The 22,622-nt window shown below is 38.5% G+C and overlaps 2 protein-coding genes across 7 annotated transcripts in view; one reads left to right on the top strand and one right to left on the bottom strand.

Annotated features, from left to right (window-relative positions):
* LOC104707407 (ethylene-responsive transcription factor CRF1-like) lies at positions 17,399-18,923 on the top strand. The gene has a single exon (XM_010423754.2). It carries the CDS (start codon positions 17,829-17,831, stop codon positions 18,720-18,722), a length of 894 nt encoding a protein of 297 aa, XP_010422056.1. The 5' UTR covers positions 17,399-17,828; the 3' UTR covers positions 18,723-18,923.
* Positions 21,855-22,622, bottom strand: part of LOC104707406 (RNA-dependent RNA polymerase 2) — a 5,719-nt gene continuing 4,951 nt past the window's right edge. For 3 of the 6 annotated variants that reach the window (XM_019228520.1, XM_010423752.2, XM_019228523.1), the window contains exon 6: positions 21,855-22,601. In XM_019228520.1, the coding sequence (XP_019084065.1) occupies positions 21,987-22,601 (615 nt within the window). In that variant the 3' untranslated portion in view covers positions 21,855-21,986. The remainder of the gene's footprint in view (positions 22,602-22,622) is intronic. The other 3 variants (XM_019228521.1, XM_019228522.1, XM_010423753.2) reach the window with 2 other exon arrangements.

Below are 22,622 nucleotides of genomic sequence, written 5' to 3'. Positions count from 1 at the left end.
TAATTTGAAGTTGTCTGTTTGTATGACTACGAGACAAAAAACAAAACGGGATACAGTGTTTTAGATGATAAGAGAAACGACAAGGCGTCTAAAATAAGAACGAGTTTGTTTCTGGGCCACTTCATGGGCCTTAAAACCCATTGCATAAATATATTGTGTTAATTTTTTTAGAGATAATATATTTTTTTTTTATAAATGTTAAATTATATTCAAATAAACGTTATACAAAGCTTGTGTTTAACTTTTTAAAACAAGTTGTAAACAACATAAAACAGAGCAATTATACAAAACACAGCATTATACTTGGTAGAGAGTAGCAACAAACCAAGGTTGAAGAAAATGGCCCCCTCCAATGGTGCTAAGTCGGTTGCAGGCGTTTTTATCGATCAGTTGAAGTAGCGCTGCCTCCTGAACCGGTGTCTTCCCATATCGTCGAGCATTGCACTCCCTCCACACAGAGTGAATCATATTCTGGAAGGTGTAACTCAAGAGAAATTGTTTTAGAGATAATATACGAAAGGAACCATTTTGGTTTTTGTATGTGTTTGTAGATGCATTACTTGGTATCCAAGACCTTTTCAAAAGTCATGTAGGAGAGCTACACTACACTCAATAAAAATATTATCATGTAGAGTATTGCAAAATGTATTAATGATGGTGATAAGCAAGTGAGAAAAGATTTTATAACCTATGTAAAAACTCCGATCTATTCATTTGACTGAATCTATGTTCCAAGTATTATTTGCTTCATGTTGGTAATCCACTTATGTCTTAGCTAGGACTTAACTGTTAAGAGTTTCAAATTTGTCTTTCTTCTACTGAACATACCATCAATTAGGGTCATACCTGAGTAGCAAATTGATCTCCTATTTTTATCTCCTCGTGGCACGTTCTCATCACAATCAAGATGAAGAAGGAAAATAGAATTAGCCTTCACATATAATTTACAATAGTTTGGTTGTCATTGTTAAGTCTTGCATACCAAAACAAAAACTAGAAAGGAAAAAAAAACAAATTGCGTACTAAATCTTTAATCTCTCCCTTTGCAACCATCTTGTCGATGCGACAATGCCACCAACCATGTAAATCGATTGTTTGGGAGGATCGCCATACTTACACCATCGAGCAAACCATGAAACAAACATTTATCGTAGAAGCTGTTTTAATGCTGGCTCATTTTAAAATAAAAGTAGGCAAGAATTCGAATGAAGGATAACAAAAACTTAGAAATGTATGATTACATTTTGTACAAATGATCACATCATTTTTACAGTAGAAAGGATGTTTATATTGTAACCAATATCTTTTGTACACACCCTTTTTTCAAGTAAATAACTTATGGCGAAAAAAAGAGAGTAAATAATTAGCGTAAAATATTTCATACTGGTAATAATCAATATTTGCCGACAAATGAAATCAGAATCAGTATTTAATTAAAAGGGTCAATTATAAAAGCTGAGAGGATTTGATCTGCAAGAAAAAAAAATATTTATACGAGCCACTACGACCCATACCTTCATCTTCTTTTATCAAGTTGTGTAGTACTAACGTTAACCTTTTAGAAAGTATATTAAAATGCAAATACATTTCAGTTTTAAAATAAACTATTGCCACAAGTATATTTTTCAAACATTGTTTGAGTTAAATGAAAATTAAATTAGGATCTTAACTACAACTTTATACCGTATCATGCACGTGTAAACCAAAAGTGGTGTGTATTATTCAATCGAATTATAAATCAACCGGCAATAAGGTCGTGAGAAAGTGTTGGAAAGGACCCTAAAATTAAGCATCCCCTAATTAACTTTTAAAAATGGGTACTTAATGAGATTTGTCTAGATATGTATCACTACAAGACAACGAGTGAAAATCACCTGCTGGCTCACCATCCCACACGTCCACCCCACTTTAAAAATTGCTAACCTAAATGGAATATATCATAACTGCTATCAAATTTTTATTCTATAATTTTTATCCTGTACCCATGACTTTTATTTTATATCTCCGGTGCTTACGATCGAGTAGATAATTGTGTCTTGATACTAGTTTTGTTGTATGCATTAATGTCAATATGTCATGAATCATGATAGCAATATTCTAACTATATATTTTCCTTTTTTTCTATTCGCATGAAAGTATGATAAATTCCCTTTAGTCTAGACTCTGGTCAATTGTATATTTGTTATAAGAATATGTAAACAGTCAAATGTTTACATAGACTTATCCGACTTCATCTAAGAAGCCGAGGGAAAAAAAAAATTGTTAGCTTTATATTTAAAAAGAAAAAATCTTAGTAAAATGTGGTATCTCAGCTAAGGGTTATATATGTTTTATATGTTTTATGTTTAAAAGATAACATATAGTGTCATATTTTAAGGTCATGTCGTAAACTTATATTTAGTAGCAAAAGCATAACTCGTGAGTGTACGAGCACCATATATGTAGGTTTCGGTCTTTGGTGTGGCCCTTGTCGGATCGCCACATAGATATGATTAAAACCTTTTAAGTTAAAAGTCGAATTATTCAGGGGTCAAATATACGAATTTGAAATCAATGATTTGAATTCTCCTAAGAGCACCAACACCAAGTTGCTCCTAAGAGCTTCAAATTCTCGTCTTGGAAGGGACTTCGCAAAGACATCAGCTAACTGAAGCTGTGCTGGAATATGATGTGTCTCAATGTGCCCCAAATCAACTTGTTCCCGTACGTAATAATAATCGGTATCAAAGTGTTTAGAGCGTTTATGCAGAGCCGGATTAGCACTTAGATAAACTGCAGAGAGGTTGTCACATTTGAGCACGATAGGGTACTGTAGAGAGATTCCCAAGTCACGAAGCAGAAAACAAATCCAAGTTATCTCATGAGCAGTTGCTGTAAGTGCTCTGTATTCAGCTTCTGTTGAGGAGTTGGAGACTGTTTCCTGCCTTCTAGCTGACCAACTGATGAGATTGGGACCAAGGAGAATGCAAAAGCCTGTGGTTGATCTCCGAGTCTTCTTGCAGCCAGCATGATCACTATCGCAAAAAGCTGATAAGGACAAATTAGAGCTTTTCTGTATATATAGTCCCATGTGTAACGTGCCCTTGATGTATCTCAAGATCCTTTTAAGAAGACCAAAATCTGAGACTGTTGGTTCATGCATCCTTTGGCACACGAAATTGACTGCAAATTGAATGTCAGGTCTGGTGATGGTGAGATATTGAAGCTTCCCTGCAAGACTCCTGAAATAGGTTGGCTCAGAGAATGGCTCTGGATTTTCTTTGTCCAGATTTTGTGGCAGAGGAGTAGGCATTGGGTTACAATTGGACATAGCAGCTTGATGTAGGATGTCTTTAGCGTAAGCTGTTTGATAAAGAAAAAGGCTAGTGGAGCATTTCTGAATTTCTACACCAAGAAAATAGCTCGACTCGCTAAGGTCTTTCATTGAGAATCGTTTGTTCAGGGACGTGAGAAGAGCTTGTAACAGAGCCGAATCATTCCCTGTAAGCAACATATCATCAACATACATGAGAAGAACGAGAGACTTACCATTCTTGTGGTATGTGAATAGAGAAGGATCAGATTTGCTGCAGGTGAAACCAAACTCTATTAAGTACTTGCTGAAGGTGTCAAACCAGGCCCGTGGAGCTTGTTTCAGGCCATAAAGGGCTTTGGTAAGCCGACAAACATGAGATGGTCTCTGTGTGTCAATAAAACCAGGTGGTTGTGTCATAAACATTGGCTCCTGCAATTCGCTGTGTAAAAAGACATTGGAGACATCGAGTTGTTTGATATCCCAGTTCTTTGACATTGCAACCTCAAGTACCATCCTTATAGTTGCAGTTCTTACCACGGGACTGAATGTCTCAAGATAGTCCAATCCTTCCTCTTGATCGAATCCCTTGGCAACCAGACGAGCTTTAAGTTTGTCTACACATCCATCAGGTTTGAGTTTTGTCTTGAAAACCCACTTACATCCCAAAACATTCATATCTTCTGTTACTTCCACCAGATCCCACGTGTGTAACATGTGAATTGTACTGATCTCATCATGAGCAGCATCATTCCACCATGGATGTTGTAGAGCAGCAATGATGTCCTTCGGTTCTACAGGAGCAAACCGCGAAGTGAGAAGCACATACCTGGGATTAGGCTTATGAACACCAGCTTTAGCTTGTGTAGTCATGGGGTGAGTGTTATCTGCTGGATCGTCTTGGAGCTGATCTTCAAGCACCTGTTCTTCGACTGCAGAGTTTTCAGTTTCATCAGTCGAGGGAGTGTCATTTTCAGAATCACTTGCAATCGAAGGAGTGTCAGTCTCAGAATCACTTGGAACCTGAATGTTTTCTGGAGCACTTGTATCAACATGATGTTCTCAGTAACCGGATTCTGTGTTGGAGTCTCTTGGTGAGGATATATAGGTGAAACTGAGACTTTTTCTGATGCAGGAAGTGCTTCTGGAGACATTGAAGCAGCTTGCCAGGCTTGAAGCAAAGGAGTTTGATATGTTGGGATGAGCGACTTGTATTGATTTTGAAAAGGAAAGCAATCTTCATCGAAAACAACATGGCGAGATATGTAGACTTTTCCCGTTGGAGGATAGAGACATCTATATCCTTTGTACTGAGTGTGATAACCGAGAAAAACACACTGTAATGACCTTGGGTCTAACTTGTGAGCAGCCATTGGACGAAGACAAGGATAACAAGCAGAACCAAAAACTCTTAGCATGGAATAGTTTGGTTTCTGTTTGAAAAGAACCTCGTATGGACTGCAATTATTCAGAGTTGCAGTAGGAAGCAAGTTGGTGATGAAACTTGCAGTAAAGAAGGCCTCTACCCAATGATGAAGAGGATTGTGACTATGAAACAACATTGTCAGGCCAAGTTCTACAAGATGTCTATGTTTCCTTTCTGCAACCCCATTTTGTTGAGGGGCGTATGGGCAAGATATCCTATGTAGAATTCCATTTTCAGACAAATGTAGTTTCAGATTGTTGCTAGTAAACTCTCCTCCTCCATAACTCTGAAACACTTTTATCTTAGTCTGGAATTGGTTCTCAACTTGTTTTTGGAACACTTTGAATATGGAGAAGAATTCAGACTTTGTACACATTGGATAAAACCAAGTGAATCGAGAAAAATCATCCACAAAAACTGCATAGTATTTAAACATAGTATTTAAAACGTTGATTGGATACAACTGGTGATGATCCCCATAGATCACAATGTATCCGATCTAGAGGACACAACACTCGACAATCTGAAGAAAAAAATTGAAGTCTACTGTTCTTCCCCATCTGGCAAGGCTCACAAATGGAGGTAGTGCTGCTCTTATTCAAACTGATTTCCTTGCTGTTCTTTAGTTGTTGGAGAACTTGAGAGTTTGAGTGTCCAAGTCTATGATGCCAAGTGTCTTCAGGAGCTGCACATTGGCGATTAGAGAAGATAGCTACAAATTCTTGATTCTCCAACAAATATAAACCACTACTTTGAGGACCCTTTGCCACCACCTTCTGAGTGGGTATGTCAACAACACAGACTTTGTTAGTATCAAACCAAACTCCACACGGTAGATCATCACACAATTTCAAGACAGAAACAAGTGATTTTTGCATATCCGGACAGACCAAAACATTGTTTAAAGATATCTTACCTGCCGAGGAAGAGATAGTGGTGGAACCAACATGAGTTATAGGGAGATAGGCTCCATCGCCGACCAGAACCGTGTCATTCCCTGTGTAAGTTGTTGCAGATTGCAGGTTTCCAGCAAAAGGAGTAACATGAGCTGTAGCACCCGAATCTGTGACCCATTCGTTACCATCTGAAACTTGCAGGGAAGAGAACACTTGAGCAATATCAGGACGTTGATAGTTCTCATCAAATCTGTTCCAGCAGTCATACGCAAGATGACCAACACGTCCGTAAATCTGACAGACAAGTCTCTCTCCAGAGGCTCGAGGGTTGGATTGATGTTGAGAGAAGCCTTTACCTCTGGATGAATAACCACCACGTCCTCTGTTCTGTCCTGAAGATCTTCACCTTCCACGATATCTGCCTCGTGATTGGTTCCCGTATCCAGTTTGCTGAGTTTGAAAGGCGAGATGTGGCGTTACAGACTCAGGAACATTGTATGACCGAAGCTTTGTATCAAAGTTTTCAACTTCAGATACAACATCACCAAAGCTAGGAGGAGATGCTTTGCTAAGAGAGCTTTGAACAACAGTTGTGATAGGATCATAGTCGCGTCCCAAACCATTCAAGAAACCAAATATCTTCAAGGACTCATCGATAGGTTTGCCAATAGAACTCAAAGCATCACAAATAGCTATAAACTCTCTACATTAAGCCGCAAAAGTCATGTCTTTTTTCTCTAAAACCCACAAGCTACGGCGAAGAGTAAATTCTCTAGCTATGCTACTCTTATTGAAGTTCTCAACTAAAGACATCCAGATATCTCTAGAGGTAGTCAGATTGTGAACATACCCGAGTACCTCTTCTGACAAAGTACCAAAGAGCCAAGAGCGGATAAGCTGATCTGTGCAGAACCAGGACTCGTACTGCGGGTTGGGAGTCTCTGTGACCGTGTTGCCGGTTGTTGACGAGATGATACGCGATGGAGCTGTGACGGCACCATTAACGAACCCGATGAGTTTTTGACATGACAAGAGGGACTCAAACCGAGTTTTCCACAAAAGGTAGTTAGTGTTGTTTAGCTTGATAGTAACTGTGCTAGTGACATGGATGTTATCAGGGAAAGGATATGCAGTCGCCATTGAAGCACCTATGAAGGTTACAATGGCTTTGATACCATGAGAATAAACGAAGAACTTTGTTAAAACTTTGTTTCTTTATTATAATTGCAAGATAAGTTTACAAGTTGTAGCTATGTTGTCTTATATAGTGACATAGAGAACATTCTAGGTTTAGGTGACTCATGTGTATAGCTGTGAGTAGGCTAGTCATCATCCTTATCGACGAGAGCATCATAACGGTTGTAAAGCAGAGGTGTTGCAGGTACAATCAAGTTTATCTTGACATGAGGGTGTTGACCAGGCTCCTGATTTGGGCTTTTATTTTGCTGGATTTGTTTCAGGCTCAATACACATACTTCACCTTCATAGGTTATTCACACAGTTAGCACCGTGCCTATATAATTTTATTCAAACACTTTAACCCGAAAATAGTCAAAATGGTAAAGCTTTGATAGCTAAATAGTTATACATAGTGTTACTTATTATATTTTCATTTCTCAAATGAAAACATGACTAATATTATATAAGAGTATAAAGGATATATATACTGCTTTTCTCAATTTCATTGTGAACATTCTAACATTTTTAATTATGAATTAGAAAAGCAAACCATTTTGGCAGACCAAGAAAAAAATATATACTATAACATAAGTTCCCTGACCATGCCCATATTTTCAGCCTGGTTGAAGCACTTTTCAAGTACACCATTGCTAGATTAAAATTGGCCATTTGGCCTAATTGGTTTCATTATTTGGAATCGCTTTGTTCTACCAAAATTTTATTCGTTCACTTTGTTGAAAAGAAAACAAAAGCCTCGTTAATGTTCTTCTAATAAAATTAAAACAATATATAAATCACTGGGTAGCAAGTGCACATGTTAAAAAAACAAGTTCGTTATTGCGTTTCAACTTAATGATCAATTAAAAAAAAAATTATATAGTTATAGTAGCTAGCTGGCTACGTTAATATAACTCCAAACCGGTGAACATATATGATAAATGTGAATTTTGAATTTTTAGTAATTGTTTCTTCTTCGCGATAATTCAATAATATATAAAAAAAAACCTCTCCAAGAAAAGAGACCTTATCAATTATCATCAACGTCATCGACCGCCTTAAAACAAATAAACACCACTTTATTATTTTAGTTTTTCATTTACTAAGCACCTCAATCAAAGTCCAACTCTTATTGATATTTCTGGAATTTTCATACTCTCTTTCATTTTTTTAGTTATCATTCTAGAGTAAAAATTTTGTTTTACAATATTTATCATTTTAGAATTTCAATACATATATTTGGTAAAAATATCAATTTTATCCTAACTATTTTAATATCTTAATCAATAAAAAAATTTGAAAATATATTAAAAAGGAAATAAAATTAAAAATTTAGTTGTTTTCCTAATCTGTATGAAAAAAATCTTAAATGAAAAATAATTTAAAACGGAAGAAATATCATATTTGAAAAGAATTTTTAAGCTTTATATATTAGTTTCATCGCATAACCGTTGTTTCAAACATAAATACATAATTTATGTGTTTATGTCGATATATACTATATTCACGTTTGTATAAACTACTATAACATAGCTTAGTTACGTAAAAAGGCTCATTTCTGGTATCCGGTTCATGAACTCTTTGGTCAATCAAAAAACTAAAAGAACTTCATCTTTGGAGTTACATGAACAATTGCTGCCAAAAGAGATGTTAGGCAGACAAATGGGCAACAAGCGAAGAGTCAAGAGTTTTGCCTCGAGACGACGAAGTCACGTACTTGAAACAATCAAGTGGGATGATGGCTCGAAACGAGAGAACGGCGCCGTTTGCGGGACTAAAACGGTGCGAGCGGTGAGTGGGCTCCGCTTCCTACTTTGCTACCGTCCAAGTCTTGTCCTTATTTTCTTCGACATTTATCCGTACGGTCTCTCTTTATTTTACTTAAAACTTTCACTAAACACCCAACTACGTCCCAACTCCCAATGCGTCTATTTGGTTAGGGATATGAAAATTTTTATGTGAAAGTTTACGTATGCTTATTTACCAACACTCTAGTCTCTATCATTATGTTATGATGATATTACATTAACCAAGGTTCATCATTACTTTCAATGTTTCATATACTAGTAAATATTCTTATAAACGAAGTTTAATTTGTTTGAGATAACTTCTTGAAACTATTTTTTATTGGATTCATAAATTATTACGTGGCTCAACATGTTTTTATGTACATTATGTAGGTCTGATGTTTATTTAACTTGTATTCAACATTTTTCATTATTATTAGTGATTTAAAATGTTGTAGAGATTGTAGAAATATAAAAAGATTACCGCGCGCCTATTTAATGCCAAAACATTTTTTTAGTATCGTTTTAATAGATCATTTTGTGTGTGTGTAGTGTATATATATATGAATAACCTTAACTAACATTTGTAACGAAGTGATGTGAGCATCCTAGTCGATATACTTCCTGAAAGAGATATCAGATCATATTCATTACAAGTTTAGAACCAAAGCAATTTTAAAATGGCATTTCTTTTCTAGTATGTTAGAGACTTAGAGGGTTGTTTTGTTTTTCATACTGAATATAAATTTGTATGCTAAACATGTGAATATGTAACTAATATTTCCATCGCGTCACTCTACCTAGTAACTACCAACCAAATTGAACAGAAAAAAGAGTTCATCTAGTCGAGATACTAACTAATGTTTAGAAAAAGCAAAACACACATGTTTATATTAAAACATAAGTGAATAAGTGCTTCATGTGCATATCGGTGATTCAAGGTTTTACGTGAATTAGCAGATTTGTGTGTACCTCGTGAAGGTGGAGAGAATAACAAAGATTTTAGCTTTTGCCGCTCAACTGAACATCGTTGTAATAATTTATACTGTATTATGTTTAAATCAGTTTCCAGGGCTTTTGACAACATAAAGAAGTAAATTAGTTGACAAAAAAAAGAAGGTAAATTAATAAAGAAAAAAACCTACAAAAAGAAGCAATTTTTTGTTTTCTCAATCAGCAATGGATAGAACTTGTGATGTAGAACAAAATTAAAAAAAAAAAAAAAAAATTTGGCCAACTGTCAACAAATGGCATGAATGTATCACCCAATGTCAACAATAGTTTAAAATTCTCATTGGTTTAACAATTTCATAAAAGGAATGAGACGTCATATTTGTAGACCAACCATAATCCAATAAAACACAATAAATTTTAAACAAGTTCTGATCAGTAACATTTACATACATACCTCTTTACATCAATCATAACACATTTTACCAATCCCACCCAAAGCAGTCTCTAAATACTCTTCATTCTCATAAAACAAGCACTCCTAATAAAAAGGAGACAACTTAGTATATATAATCAATAATATATTTTTTTACCACTAATTTATATATTACATTTTTTGATTTGATTAGAGATTATTAAATCACGGTATATTTGCAAATAAATCACTTTTTTTTTTAATTTTTCCCAATTAAATTAGTTGGCAGGATTTTTATTTATTTTATACTATAATAACTTTGATTCTGAACGATATTGGTGGCTTGTCGAATTCACAATTTCGTTTCATATAGAGATACATTTTGAATCTCTGTTTTTCAGCATTATATTTTGTTTGTAGAGAATATCTGAAAATGTAATTATAGTTTTATTTTTTATTGAAAAAAGCCAAACACTCTCCACGTTAAAAGAACCAACAAAATTAAAGGCACTTTGTTTTTCTCTGGTTTAACACTCACGTGAAAATATGCAGTGAAAAAGAGAGAGTTTTCTCCTAAAAAAAGTGTTTTAAAAAGGACAAATATAAACTTTAATAATATTTGACAAAAAAAAAAACTTTAATAATAAACAAATTTTTTTAAATTAGTGTCCATGTCGAAAACAAGAGAAATTCAATTAATACCATGATACAACAAAACAAAAACAAAAAGTGATAAAAAGACACACAAGTCGAATGGGAGATTATGTTTTTGTTTCTTTGACGTAACATCCTATGTTGTCGTCTCTCTGCCACGTCAGGACCCTGCTGTAGAAAAAGACTTGAGACTGCTGCAGCCTACACACCGCAACGGTCTAATATTTGATTAGCAAATGACCAAAAGACCCTTTTGAAGATGAAGGTTTTAAGAAATTTAATTTACAGCAATTAATTACCCCTTAATTCGTGCTAAGCTAATAAATTTTGAGTAACACAATTACTGATTTAAAATTTTAAGATCAAAGATGAGACTAAAAACCGTCTTTCCCGGGATGGCATTCTCTTACATAAACTTTGGTGACGTACATAATTTAAACGGTGATAATGGCTTTGAACATCGATTTTAGGGCTTTAAGTGGGGAAGGGTAGGACGCGACTATGGAAGAGATTGGGGAGAAGGATAGGCCCCTAGGAGAGCCACCGAATGCACCAGGCTCATGGATTCGGAAGGTGATATGAGGTAGTGTGGGAGGCAGGTTGGTGCCGGAGGAGGTAGTGGATGATAGTTTCGTTGATGAACGACTCTCTTTGGAGTTCCCGAATGGGGAGGACGGAGAGCTGGTGGTAACGATTGGGAGGGAAGTTCTGGATACTATGAATGGTTTGTGGAAGCATTGTATGATAGCGAAGGTTTTAGGGCGTAATGTTCCAATAGCGGCTTTGAATCGGCGGTTAAGGGAGGTGTGGAAACCTAGTGGCTCAATGTTCGTTATGGATCTACCGAGGCAATTCTTTATGATTCGCTTTGGAGTGGAGGAGGAGTATTTAGCTGCGTTGATGGGGGACCGTGGAGGATGTTTGGGAGCTATTTGTTAGCACAAGCTTGGACGCCCGAGTTTGACCCACTGAGAGATGAGATATCAACGACCCCGGTATGGGTTCGTTTAACAAACATACCGCTGAATTTTTACCATCAAAGGATCTTGTTTCGGATTACTCGTGGCTTGGGAACCCGATTAGGGTAGATGGTAATACGTCAAATTTCGAGAGGGCACGATTTGCAAGGGTATGTGTTGAGGTTGATCTAAAGCGACCACTGAAGGGCACGATCATGATCAATGGCGAGCGATATTATGTGACATATGAGAGACTGAATACCATTTGTTCGGGGTGTGGGCTGTATGGTCACTTGGTCCATTTGTGTCCTTTACAAGCTCAGTCTAGGGATATTGTGGCCTCGATGCTGGTGGTGGCGAAGAGTCCGGCAAGGACGGAGGTGCAGCAAGAAGTGGATGGTTTTATTCCGGTCAGGCATAGGGGGAGGAAGCCGGACACGCGAAGACAAACTAGAATGGCGGATGCGGCGGTGCCTAGCTCAAACACGGGAAGACAGTTACGGGAATCTCGGATGATGAATCAATCTATGAATATTTCCGTAACAAATAGTTTTGGAAAGCTGACGGAAGATTTGGCAACTCCACCGAGAAAGGTGGCGAGTATCATGCATGGGGCGGATAAGGAAAATGTATTCGTTTCGAATCAAATGAGAGAGGGCATGATTGATGTGCCAGTGAAGGAAATGGTGTTTAGTGCAGGCATGGTAACGGATTCGCATGGGCCTAAGAGTGGGCCTAAAAGTGGTAAGGCTGGTATATTTGCGGGAGTGGGGCAAAGGCCAGCGAAATTGGTTTCAAGGCCTAAGCAATCAAAAATTAAACAGCCTGTTAAGGGACTGGTCTTCGGCCCAACAAAAGAGGAAGCTGGTTGGCCGGTGACTGGAAAACGACTGAGGATCGCGAGTGATAATGTCGGGAGGGTACGAGTGATTCGAGGGTGGGAGGACATGGGGAGGGTACGAGTGATTCTCTGGGAGCGAAGGATACGACAATGCCTATTCGGGTGGATGTTGCGACCGAGATGAGTTTGGTCTCAGAAGATGGGTTGGCGGTGGATGCGACGAGTCTTGGTGCTCAATAACGAGTCGCCCCGGGGTTTCTCTTTGAATTGTGTGTTCTGATGATGAATAGTTTGATGTGGAATTGCCGGGAGGCAAATAAACCTAATTTTCGAAGATCAATACGGTATTTACTGAAGAATTTTCCAACGGATATCTTGGCTGTGTTCGAGACTCATGCAGGAGGTGAGAGAGCAGGCCAAATTTGTCGAGGTTTGGGATTCGAAAATGTATTCCGTGTGGATGCAAATGGGCAGAGTGGTGGTCTGTGGTTGTTGTGGAGATCGGGTATTGGGGAGGTCACGATCGTTGAGTCATCAGACCAATATATCCATGCTTTGGTGGTCAATGGGACAGAGTCGGTGAATTTGATTGCGGTGTATGCAGCACCTACCGTGAGTCGACGGTGTGGGCTGTGGGAGAAATTAAGAGCGGTCGTTAACTCAGTCTCTGGTCCGCTTGTGATGGGAGGTGATTTTAACACCATTGTTCGTCTGGACGAAAGAACAGGGGGGAATGGTATGCTTTCTCCGGATTCGCTTGCGTTTGGAGAATGGATACAGGATCTGTCTTTAATAGACATGGGGTTCAGGGGTAATCAATATACATGGAGGAGAGGGAGAGTAGGGAATACCTTTGTGGCAAAACGCCTTGATCGAGTGTTCTGTTGCCCTCAAGCACGTTTACAGTGGCAAGATGCGGTGGTTTCTCATCTTCCATCTCTGGCTTCAGACCATTCTCCATTATATGTGCAGTTAAGTCCAGTGCTTGCGATGAATGNTGATTGTTGAGTCATCAGACCAATATATCCATGCTTTGGTGGTCAATGGGACAGAGTCGGTGAATTTGATTGTGGTGTATGCAGCACCTACCGTGAGTCGACGGTGTGGGCTGTGGGAGAAATTAAGGGCGGTCGTTAACTCAGTATCTGGTCCGCTTGTAATGGGAGGTGATTTTAACACCATTGTTCGTCTGGACGAAAGAACAGGGGGGAATGGTATGCTTTCTCCGGATTCGCTTGCGTTTGGAGAATGGATACAGGATCTGTCTTTAATAGACATGAGGTTCAGGGGTAATCAGTATACATGGAGGAGAGGGAGAGTAGGGAATACCTTTGTGGCAAAATGCTTTGATCGAGTGTTCTGTTGCCCTCAAGCGCATTTACAGTGGCATGATGCGGTGGTTTCTCATCTTCCATCTCTGGCTTCAGACCATTCTCCATTATATGTGCAGTTAAGTCCAGTGCTTGCGATGAATGCTAGGAGAAGACCTTTTCGTTTTGAAGCGGCTTGGCTCCAACATCCTGGTTTTAAAGGCTTGATGGCAGCCTCGTGGGATCGGACTGTCACTACTCGGGAGGCTTTAACGCAATTACAACGAGTTCTACGACAGTGGAACAAGGAAATCTTTGGAGATATTAATATGAGGAAAGACAAATTAATGAGAGAGATCAAGGTGATCCAAGAGAGCATTGCTATAAATCAGACAGATGAACTTCTGCGGAGTGAGGAGCTTTTATTGCAGGAGTTTGATGTTGTTTTAGAACAAGAGGAAACACTCTGGTTTCAAAAGTCCAGAGAGAAGTGGGTTGTACATGGAGATCGTAATACCCAATTTTTTCACATGTCGACTGTTATTCGTCGGAGGAGGAATAGAATTGATATGTTGAAGGACGATACAAGAGGATGGATTTCGGATGGGCAGGAGTTAGAGAAGCTTGCTGTGGACTACTATACGAAGTTGTACTCGCTGGCTAATGTTGAGTTGGGAGGGGAGCAGCTTGCTTGTGAGGGTTTCTTACCTTTGTCTCGAGTGGAGCAGGAGGGTTTAGAGAGACCTTTTAGTGTTGAGGAAGTGGAGCTAGCAGTTCGCAGTATGGGAAAATTTAAGGCTTCGGGACCTGATGGGTTTCAATCCGTGTTCTACCAACAATGCTGGGACGTGGTTGGAGAGTCGGTAGTGCAGACTGTTTTGGAATTCTTTCAGACAGGTCTACTTCCTGAGGGCATGAATGATGCGTTGGTAGTGCTTATACCAAAGGTGGTTAAACCTGAGCGAATTGTGCAGTTTCGACCAATAAGTCTTTGCAATGTGCTATTTAAGATCATTACAAAGACTATGGTGGGGAGACTGAAGAGTGTTATGTCTACCTTGGTTGGTCCAGCGCAATCGAGTTTCATTCCTGGTCGCCTGAGTTTGGATAATATTGTGGTGGTCCAAGAGGTGGTACATTCAATGAGGCGTAAGAAAGGGAGGAAAGGTTGGATGTTGTTAAAGCTTGATCTAGAAAAAGATTACAACAGAATTAGGTGGGATTTCCTTGAAGAGACGCTTGGAGCTGCGGGTCTATCTGATGGTTGGGTTAGTTGGATAATGACGTGCGTAAAGGATCCATCAATGAACCTACTCTGGAATGGTGAAAAGACTGAACCTTTTAAACCATCTAGAGGACTTCGCCAAGGTGATCCATTGTCTCCATTTATGTTTGTGTTGTGTATGGAGCGTTTATGCCACTTGATTGATGCTGCGATAGAGGATAAGAGATGGAAACCGATCAGGCTGTCCAATGGGGGGCCTAGTTTATCGTATATCTGCTTTGCAGATGATTTGATCTTGTTTGTGGAAGCCTCTGTGTCCCAAATCCGAGTGGTGAAACGGGTGTTGGAGAGATTTTGTCTTGCCTCAGGGCAAAAAGTTAGTTTGGAAAAGTCCAATATTTTCTTCTCTGATAATGTTTCAAGGGAATTGAGGTCTCTGATTAGCATTGAAAGTGGAATTTCTTCAACGCAAAATCTAGGTAAGTACTTGGGAATGCCTATCCTACAGAAGCGAATCAATAAGAATACGTTTGATGATGTAGTAGAGCGAGTTTCCTCTCGTTTGGCTGGCTGGAGGGGTAGGATGTTGAGCTTTGCAGGAAGACTCACACTTACAAAGGCTGTGCTGTCATCCATTCCAATCCACACAATGAGCACGATTAAACTGCCCGTTAGTACACTGGATAGGTTGGATCGGATCTCTAGAGATTTTTTATGGGGCTCAACCTCAGAGAAGAAGAAGATGCATCTGATTGGCTGGGATCAAGTGTGTCTCCCCAAACGTGAGGGTGGTCTGGGTGTTAAGAAAGCAAATGCTATGAATACGGCTTTGATTGCAAAGGTGGGATGGAGAGTCTTACACGATGACAAAAGCTTATGGGCACGCGTGGTGAAGGCAAAGTATAAGGTTGGTAATGTACAAGATTTGTCTTGGCTAAAGAAGAAGGGCTACTCGTCGTCTACCTGGAGAAGTATCTGTGTTAGACTGGGGGATGTGGTCTTCAAGGGGCTTCGTTGGGTGGTTGGAGATGGGACTCAGGTTAAGTTCTGGACAGAAAGGTGGTTTACGAACAAACCTCTTGTGGAACTGGTATCAGGTGAGCTCCTAGTTGGGTATGATATGGTGAGAGTATGCAACATGTGGTGTGATGGAGTAGGATTGATACAAGCAAATCTTGTGCCCTATGTTCCTGAGAATCTGAAGTTGGAATTAGCTGCGGTGGTGGTGGACAAGGTCACAGGAGCGAAGGATCGTTTGTCCTGGGGAGAATCTGGGGATGGAAAATTCACTGTTCAGTCTGCCTATAGTTTGTTAACAAAGGTGGAGACACCGAATCAGAATATGGAGACCTTTTACTCACTGGTTTGGAGCATCCGGGTACCAGAACGAGTGCGTGTTTTTGTTTGGATGGTTGTTAGACATGTTATAATGACTAACACAGAAAGACTTCATCGTCATATGAGTGACACAGCGGTATGTTCAGTTTGCAAAGGGGGCTTGGAGACTATTATCCATGTCCTTCGGGACTGTCCGGCCTTGTGAGGTGTATGGTTGCGGCTAGTTCCTGCCCGGAGGCAGAGAGTTTTCTTTGAGCAGTCCTTCTTGGAATGGATCGCTGGGAACTTGAGTGGAGAGCTAGCTCAGGAGAATACGATTTGGACTACACTGTTTGCTATGACTATCTGGTGGGCATGGAAATGGAGGTGTAGAAATATCTTTGAGAATGATTAGGTGGTTATGTCCTCCGAGTGGATGGTATAAAGTTAATACGGATGGGGCGTCACATGGGAACCCAGGGCCGGCTACAGCAAGAGGAGTGATCCGCAATGAGGCGGGTGAGTGGTGCAATGGCTTTGTTTTGAACATTGGTCGTTGTTCCGCTACCTTGGCAGAATTATGGGGTGTGTATTACGGCCTTTACGTTGCTTGGGAGAAGAAGATAGCGAGGTTAGAGATGGAGGTAGATTCAGAGCAGGTAGTGGGTTTTCTTAAGACAGGGATTTGTGAGATGCATCCTCTGTCATTCCTGGTACGTCTGTGTCATGGCTTCTTATCAAAGGACTGGAATGTCCGAGTTACACATGTTTATAGGGAGGCAAACCGTTTAGCAGACGGTTTGGTGAACTATGCTTTTACTTTACGGTTAGGTTTCCATGTTTTTAATTGTGTTCCTGAGTGTCTTGAACCCTTGTTGAGGGAGGATTTATCGAGCTCTGCTTTGGTTCATTTGTAATGTCTTTAATGTTTAAATAAATTGATCGGGAGGCTATCTTCCGATTTCTTACCAAAAAAAAACCGTCTTTCCCGTGTTCTTTAGTGTTATTAATTTTTTCCAACTTTTTAAAACAATTTTTTCACACTAATGACAAAAACAAAAAAAAAAACAGGATACCGCAACCGCCGTTTCAAGATCCTATAAAAGACTCTGTTCTGTTCAGAGTCTCTATCTCATTTCTCACTTGTTACATGTGCTCTGTCTGCTTCCTCTTCCTCCTCTTCATCTTTTGTCACTCACTCTCCATAAAACTTTTTCTTTTCTCTGCATAATTTTTTTCCCAGGAATATTTCTTTACAAAAAAAAAAAAACATTCATCCCTAAACAAGAAAAAAGCATCTCCCTCTTTTGCTTAAATCACCAAACTCTGATTCCATAAGCATATCTCCAAAACAAAAAAAGCTCTCTTCTTTATTTCAACTTTCCCGGGAAAAATTTCTTGTGTTTACAAAGCATCAATCTCTTTCTTTATTCCTTTTCTTGTTTTCTCTTTACTTTTCCTGAATTATATATATATATATATATATATATATATACATTTAAATAAGCACACGAACAAAGAACACATAAGTTAATACAATACTATTACAAGAAAGAGAGAGAGAGAGTGAGTTTTTAAAATGGAGACAGAGAAGAAACTCAAGAACATCGTAACACAACCAAGAATCTTACGTATCTCTGTAACTGATCCTTACGCTACAGATTCATCAAGCGACGAAGACGAAGAACAAGGTTTCCAAGCGAAACGGCGTCGTGTCAAGAAGTACGTGAACGAAGTGGTTCTTGAATCTGTTTCTTCTGATGATGATAAAACGAAGAAGAAGAGAAAGAGGACTGTTTCTACTGCTTCTCCGGCGGTGGCTGTTACTCCGGCGGTGGCTGTTACTCCGGCGGCGAGAAAGTTTCGTGGAGTGAGACAAAGACCGTGGGGGAAATGGGCGGCGGAGATTAGAGATCCGAGTCGACGTGTTCGGGTTTGGTTAGGTACTTTCAACACCGCGGAGGAAGCCGCCGTTGTTTACGATAACGCAGCTATTCAGCTACGTGGTCCTGACGCGCTCCTCAACTTCTCTCCTCCTCCTCCTGAAGAAGCTTCGACGGTGGCTGAAGAAACGTCGGGTTCTATCAGTGGCGACGGAGGAGAATGTCTTGATTCGCCTGTGTCTGTTTTACGGTCTCCGTTCTCCGGCGAGTCTACGGCCGTTAAGAAGGAGTTTTCCGGTGTATCGGCGACGGTTGAGGTGAAAGATGAGCCGCTGAGTACTCTTTCGGGTACGTTTACGGATTTTTCTGAGTCTTTGTTCTCAAACGACGACGGTTTTGGTTTTCCGACGCCGATGACTGATTCTTACGGCGGAGATTTATTCGGGGGTGATCTTTTCGCGGATATGAGTTTCGGATTCGGGTTTGGATCCGGGTCAGGGTATGGGTCTGGATTCTCTAGCTGGCACGTGGAGGACCATTTTCAAGATATTGGTGATTTATTCGGGTCGGATCCTCTCTTAGCTGTTTAAATAAATAACAGACGTTAAAAAAAACACCGGCCGTTAAACGGCGTTTGGTGAAGTTTTTGTTACCGGCGGAAGATATAAAAATATCGACGATTTTTTTTTTTTTTTTATAATGAGAATTTGTTATATACTATATAAATTCAAATTTTTAACTTTAATTAATGGTGAATTTTTAAGGTTAAATAATAAACGTCTGTGAGTTAACGGCGTGAAGCCACGCACGCACGCACGCCTTTACTTACTTTTACTTTCTTCTTTTGGTCTTTTGGACGAATCACGTGTTGTCTCTCACGTGACGAGGAATCAGTGAAAAGCTTTGTTTACATTTTGTTATACTTAACGTTACTTATAGTATGATTAATAGTATGTGTTAATTTGGCGAATAGCAAACCCATAATATTGTTCTACATTTGGAGATATAGAGAATTACACGCGAGGGAGAATCGAATCTTGGCATTTGGCAAGTGTCTATACCAAAACAATGAATTTGATTCATACCATGTGTTCTTGAACTTTAAGAAAGCCATATATACTAAATTAGTTTTACATGTGTGATAAAACTTTCAAAATAAAATAAAACTTGCTTCTTTTTCAACTCTTACGTAACTTTATTTCTTTCCGTTTTTGTCTATATACATGTGAAATACTGAAATGTCGTATAGAGTATGTACATAGGTAACTTTTTTTTCCATTGACAGCTTTCAGTTTTCTCATACAGAATCGAAAGTAAGATTTATAACAATATTTTTAATATTTCGTAATATTAATATATTATGAATACCAACGAGGTAGACCTGCGGATTTTGTCCCCAACCAAACAAAACTAGTTTTTTTGGGTTTTTAGTCCAAAATGGGTATAACAATTAATTAGTTCAATTCGGCAAGATTTTGAATTATTTTTGGTTTATGATTCGGTTTTAAAAATAAACAGGAAACTGAACCTATGATTTAATTTTAAAAGTTGGCAAAAAAAAAAATCCTGGTTGTTTTTTCTAAAACCGGAAAAACTACGATCAGTAAAAACTGATTCCTTTTTCGGTTAATCGAACTTGCAGGGTTATGCAGGTTATGCATGAGTAATACACAAGTCGGGTCAAGTAAAACAGACCTGCACAAAAGAAAAAAAAAAAAAAAAAAAAAAAAAAAAAGGCTAAATCAAGATCGAACAGTTCAAGTCCGTGGAATTTTTTATCCACCACACCACAATAGTCCAATAAATTACTAATGATGAGGTAGAAATCATAAACGTAAAAAACTGGTAAACAAGACATGCGTACTGTGTAGAGGATGACAAGGACAATAATATAGGTCTCATGAAATGTTGCAGTGCGTAATAAATACCATACTACTAGATAGATAGAATCTTATATCTATCCCACTCACAAATTTATTGAACGTTATCACTCTTCACGTACACTTCTCGTGTCATTCCCATGCACTTCAATTGTTTTCTTTGCCTTTTCTTTCTTTTATGTTAGTTATCCCTTGCATAGTTTTAGACTTTTAAAAACCTTGCAAGATTAATGATCACTAACTTTTTCCGAAATACCAACCAAAAAATCTCATCGTATCATTGTGATTTTATCTATCATACAGATATTGGATAAAAGTTATTGGGATTTCGATCATTGTCAGTGTTAATTTCAGAAAGGGAGAAATTAAAAAGGTTCTAGTTGAAGTTCAGCGTCTCTTTCAAGTGTGATTTGAGAGCTACAAAACCCACACAAATGGTAAGGCCCATAAGAGAGCACGACATTCGTTTTTATGGGATTGTCTTGCCACGTTGGTGGTAGTGATGTGGACCAGCTAGGACCGTTTAGTCTAGTTTTCATAGTTGAGAAAGACCAAATATAAAACTGAGTCTAGTAGTTTCTCGTATGTTTGATTATGGTTTGACTTCTTATTCTAGTCAATTAATTGTTAACTCCATGGTATATAACCCCTTTGATCCTTAGGCTATTCATACATCATGACTTTACAAGAAACATGTCGCACACCATATGATCTCTATATATATACATTTTTCTTGATCCTATTTTACAAAACTGTGCCTCTACAAAAGTAGATTCCACAATGTCGTAAATTTGTTCATATTCATCATGTTAACTATGAATTTTCCTTCACCTAAATTATTTGTATGATGAGCATGAAACACTTATTGAACTATAAAGATATGGTCTCAGATGAAACGTCCAACCGCCAAAACTGATTTTTGTCTCTCACAAAAGATTCCGAAGAAAGCTTTTCATTAGTTGATATAGTAACTTTGGTTATCATTTTGTACCTTATATTACATATAGTTATCTGTTTAAAGTATCCTAGCAATCTCGGTTTTTTTGTTTTTTTTGTTTATTATGAAAATATTTGTCTTACTTAGCCAGCCACTTATCAAATCCAAAGTAGAAAAAATAATTAATCAAAAATATATTAAAAGAAACTTCATAAAATTTAATAGAGATGAGTATTTTGCGTGGTATTTGCTCTGGAGAATTTCTCCAATACATCGCAAACATATATAGCATTCTTTCATTTTCGCCTATGTTACCCTTCACAATATCTTATCATATATATTATCGATCATGTATAGAATTATAGACAACAATTATATTAACTATGTTAATAGAGTACATTAATAGACAATAGTTACATTAACTAGTTACATATTTTGGGTGTATGGTTGGTGACCGGTGGACGTGCGGTGTGACTGTAATTACGAACGAGTCTAACATAAACATGGTTAACTATATATTATAGGAGAAAGGTAAAGAAAAAATAAACTCTTTTCGGTTTGGCCAAAAAAAATCTCCAACTTTGCGTTGATTTTGAGGATGATTCTATTGTTTGAAGTAATTGTCCCATTTGGGGTGTAAATTTTCGTTTTTCTCTTTGTACGTTCAATCAATTATCAACATGTAGCAAAAGAAACATAATTTTAAAAGCATAATTTTGGGATTTATTTATTTGCCTATCATCTTGTTCTTGTTTTTCCCGCAGTTAGAATAAGATCAAGATGATGTTCTATTCAACAAAGCAGCTTATGTCTACTTTTGTATGCAGGTGAAAAAAGTGTGGGAGATTTGTACTGTTAGCTTGTGCCATAATCTCACATTCGAAATATTTAAATGACACATAATATAATTAATTAGTCATTAGTATTTGATAATTTTGAGTGACGCATATACAAGCGACGTTCTGTTCTGGTCTCAATTGTCTTAATCTAGCAATTATACTACAGCAACGAGTGATAGATAGATAGGGATAGGGTAATCAAATGGATACAAGTCCATTTGTTTGGTCTTCAACGCTCTGACTCTGTGCATTTTCAGCCTTAATCTCTAGCAATATGTCACCAACGATCCACGGAAAACTCAGGAATTTCAACTTCTCATCGACATGGCTCGGGTTGTATGTTACGTAATACCAAGCTGAAGCTAGCTTCTTCTTCTCTTGTTTCTCCTCGCAGCTTTTATCGAACCATCCCAAGGCCTCTCTCTGCAAATCCTTCACAGACAAGGTGATTCTATCCTTCATATCACCATACCTCCGGTTATCTCTCGCCAGATACATCTCCTTAGTTTTCAAAATGCCTGTGAGGATCTCTTCTTCGTTTACAGCTCCGTAGTATATCATCAACGAGGTCAGTTTCTCAGCATACATGTCTCTGTGGGCTTTGGCTGTCTCTATAAAGCTCTCATAGCCAGCTTCTTCAAGTGTGGAATCATAAGCTATCGTGTCCTCGCTCTCAGCTTCTGGCTTCCTTTGTGCTAACGAGCTTTTCACAGCACGGTAAAGTTTCCCAAACACAGACTCAGAGATGTATGTTGGTTTCTCGAACCGTTCCAGGAAATCAGGGAACTCTCTGGGCTTTAAGGCATAAGGCATCTCCGCTGGAGCTCCAGTTTT

This window comes from Camelina sativa, chromosome 8 (genome assembly GCF_000633955.1).
Source record: "Camelina sativa cultivar DH55 chromosome 8, Cs, whole genome shotgun sequence".
NCBI classification, from domain to species: domain Eukaryota; kingdom Viridiplantae; phylum Streptophyta; class Magnoliopsida; order Brassicales; family Brassicaceae; genus Camelina; species Camelina sativa.
This window is presented reverse-complemented; position numbering and strand designations above follow the sequence as displayed.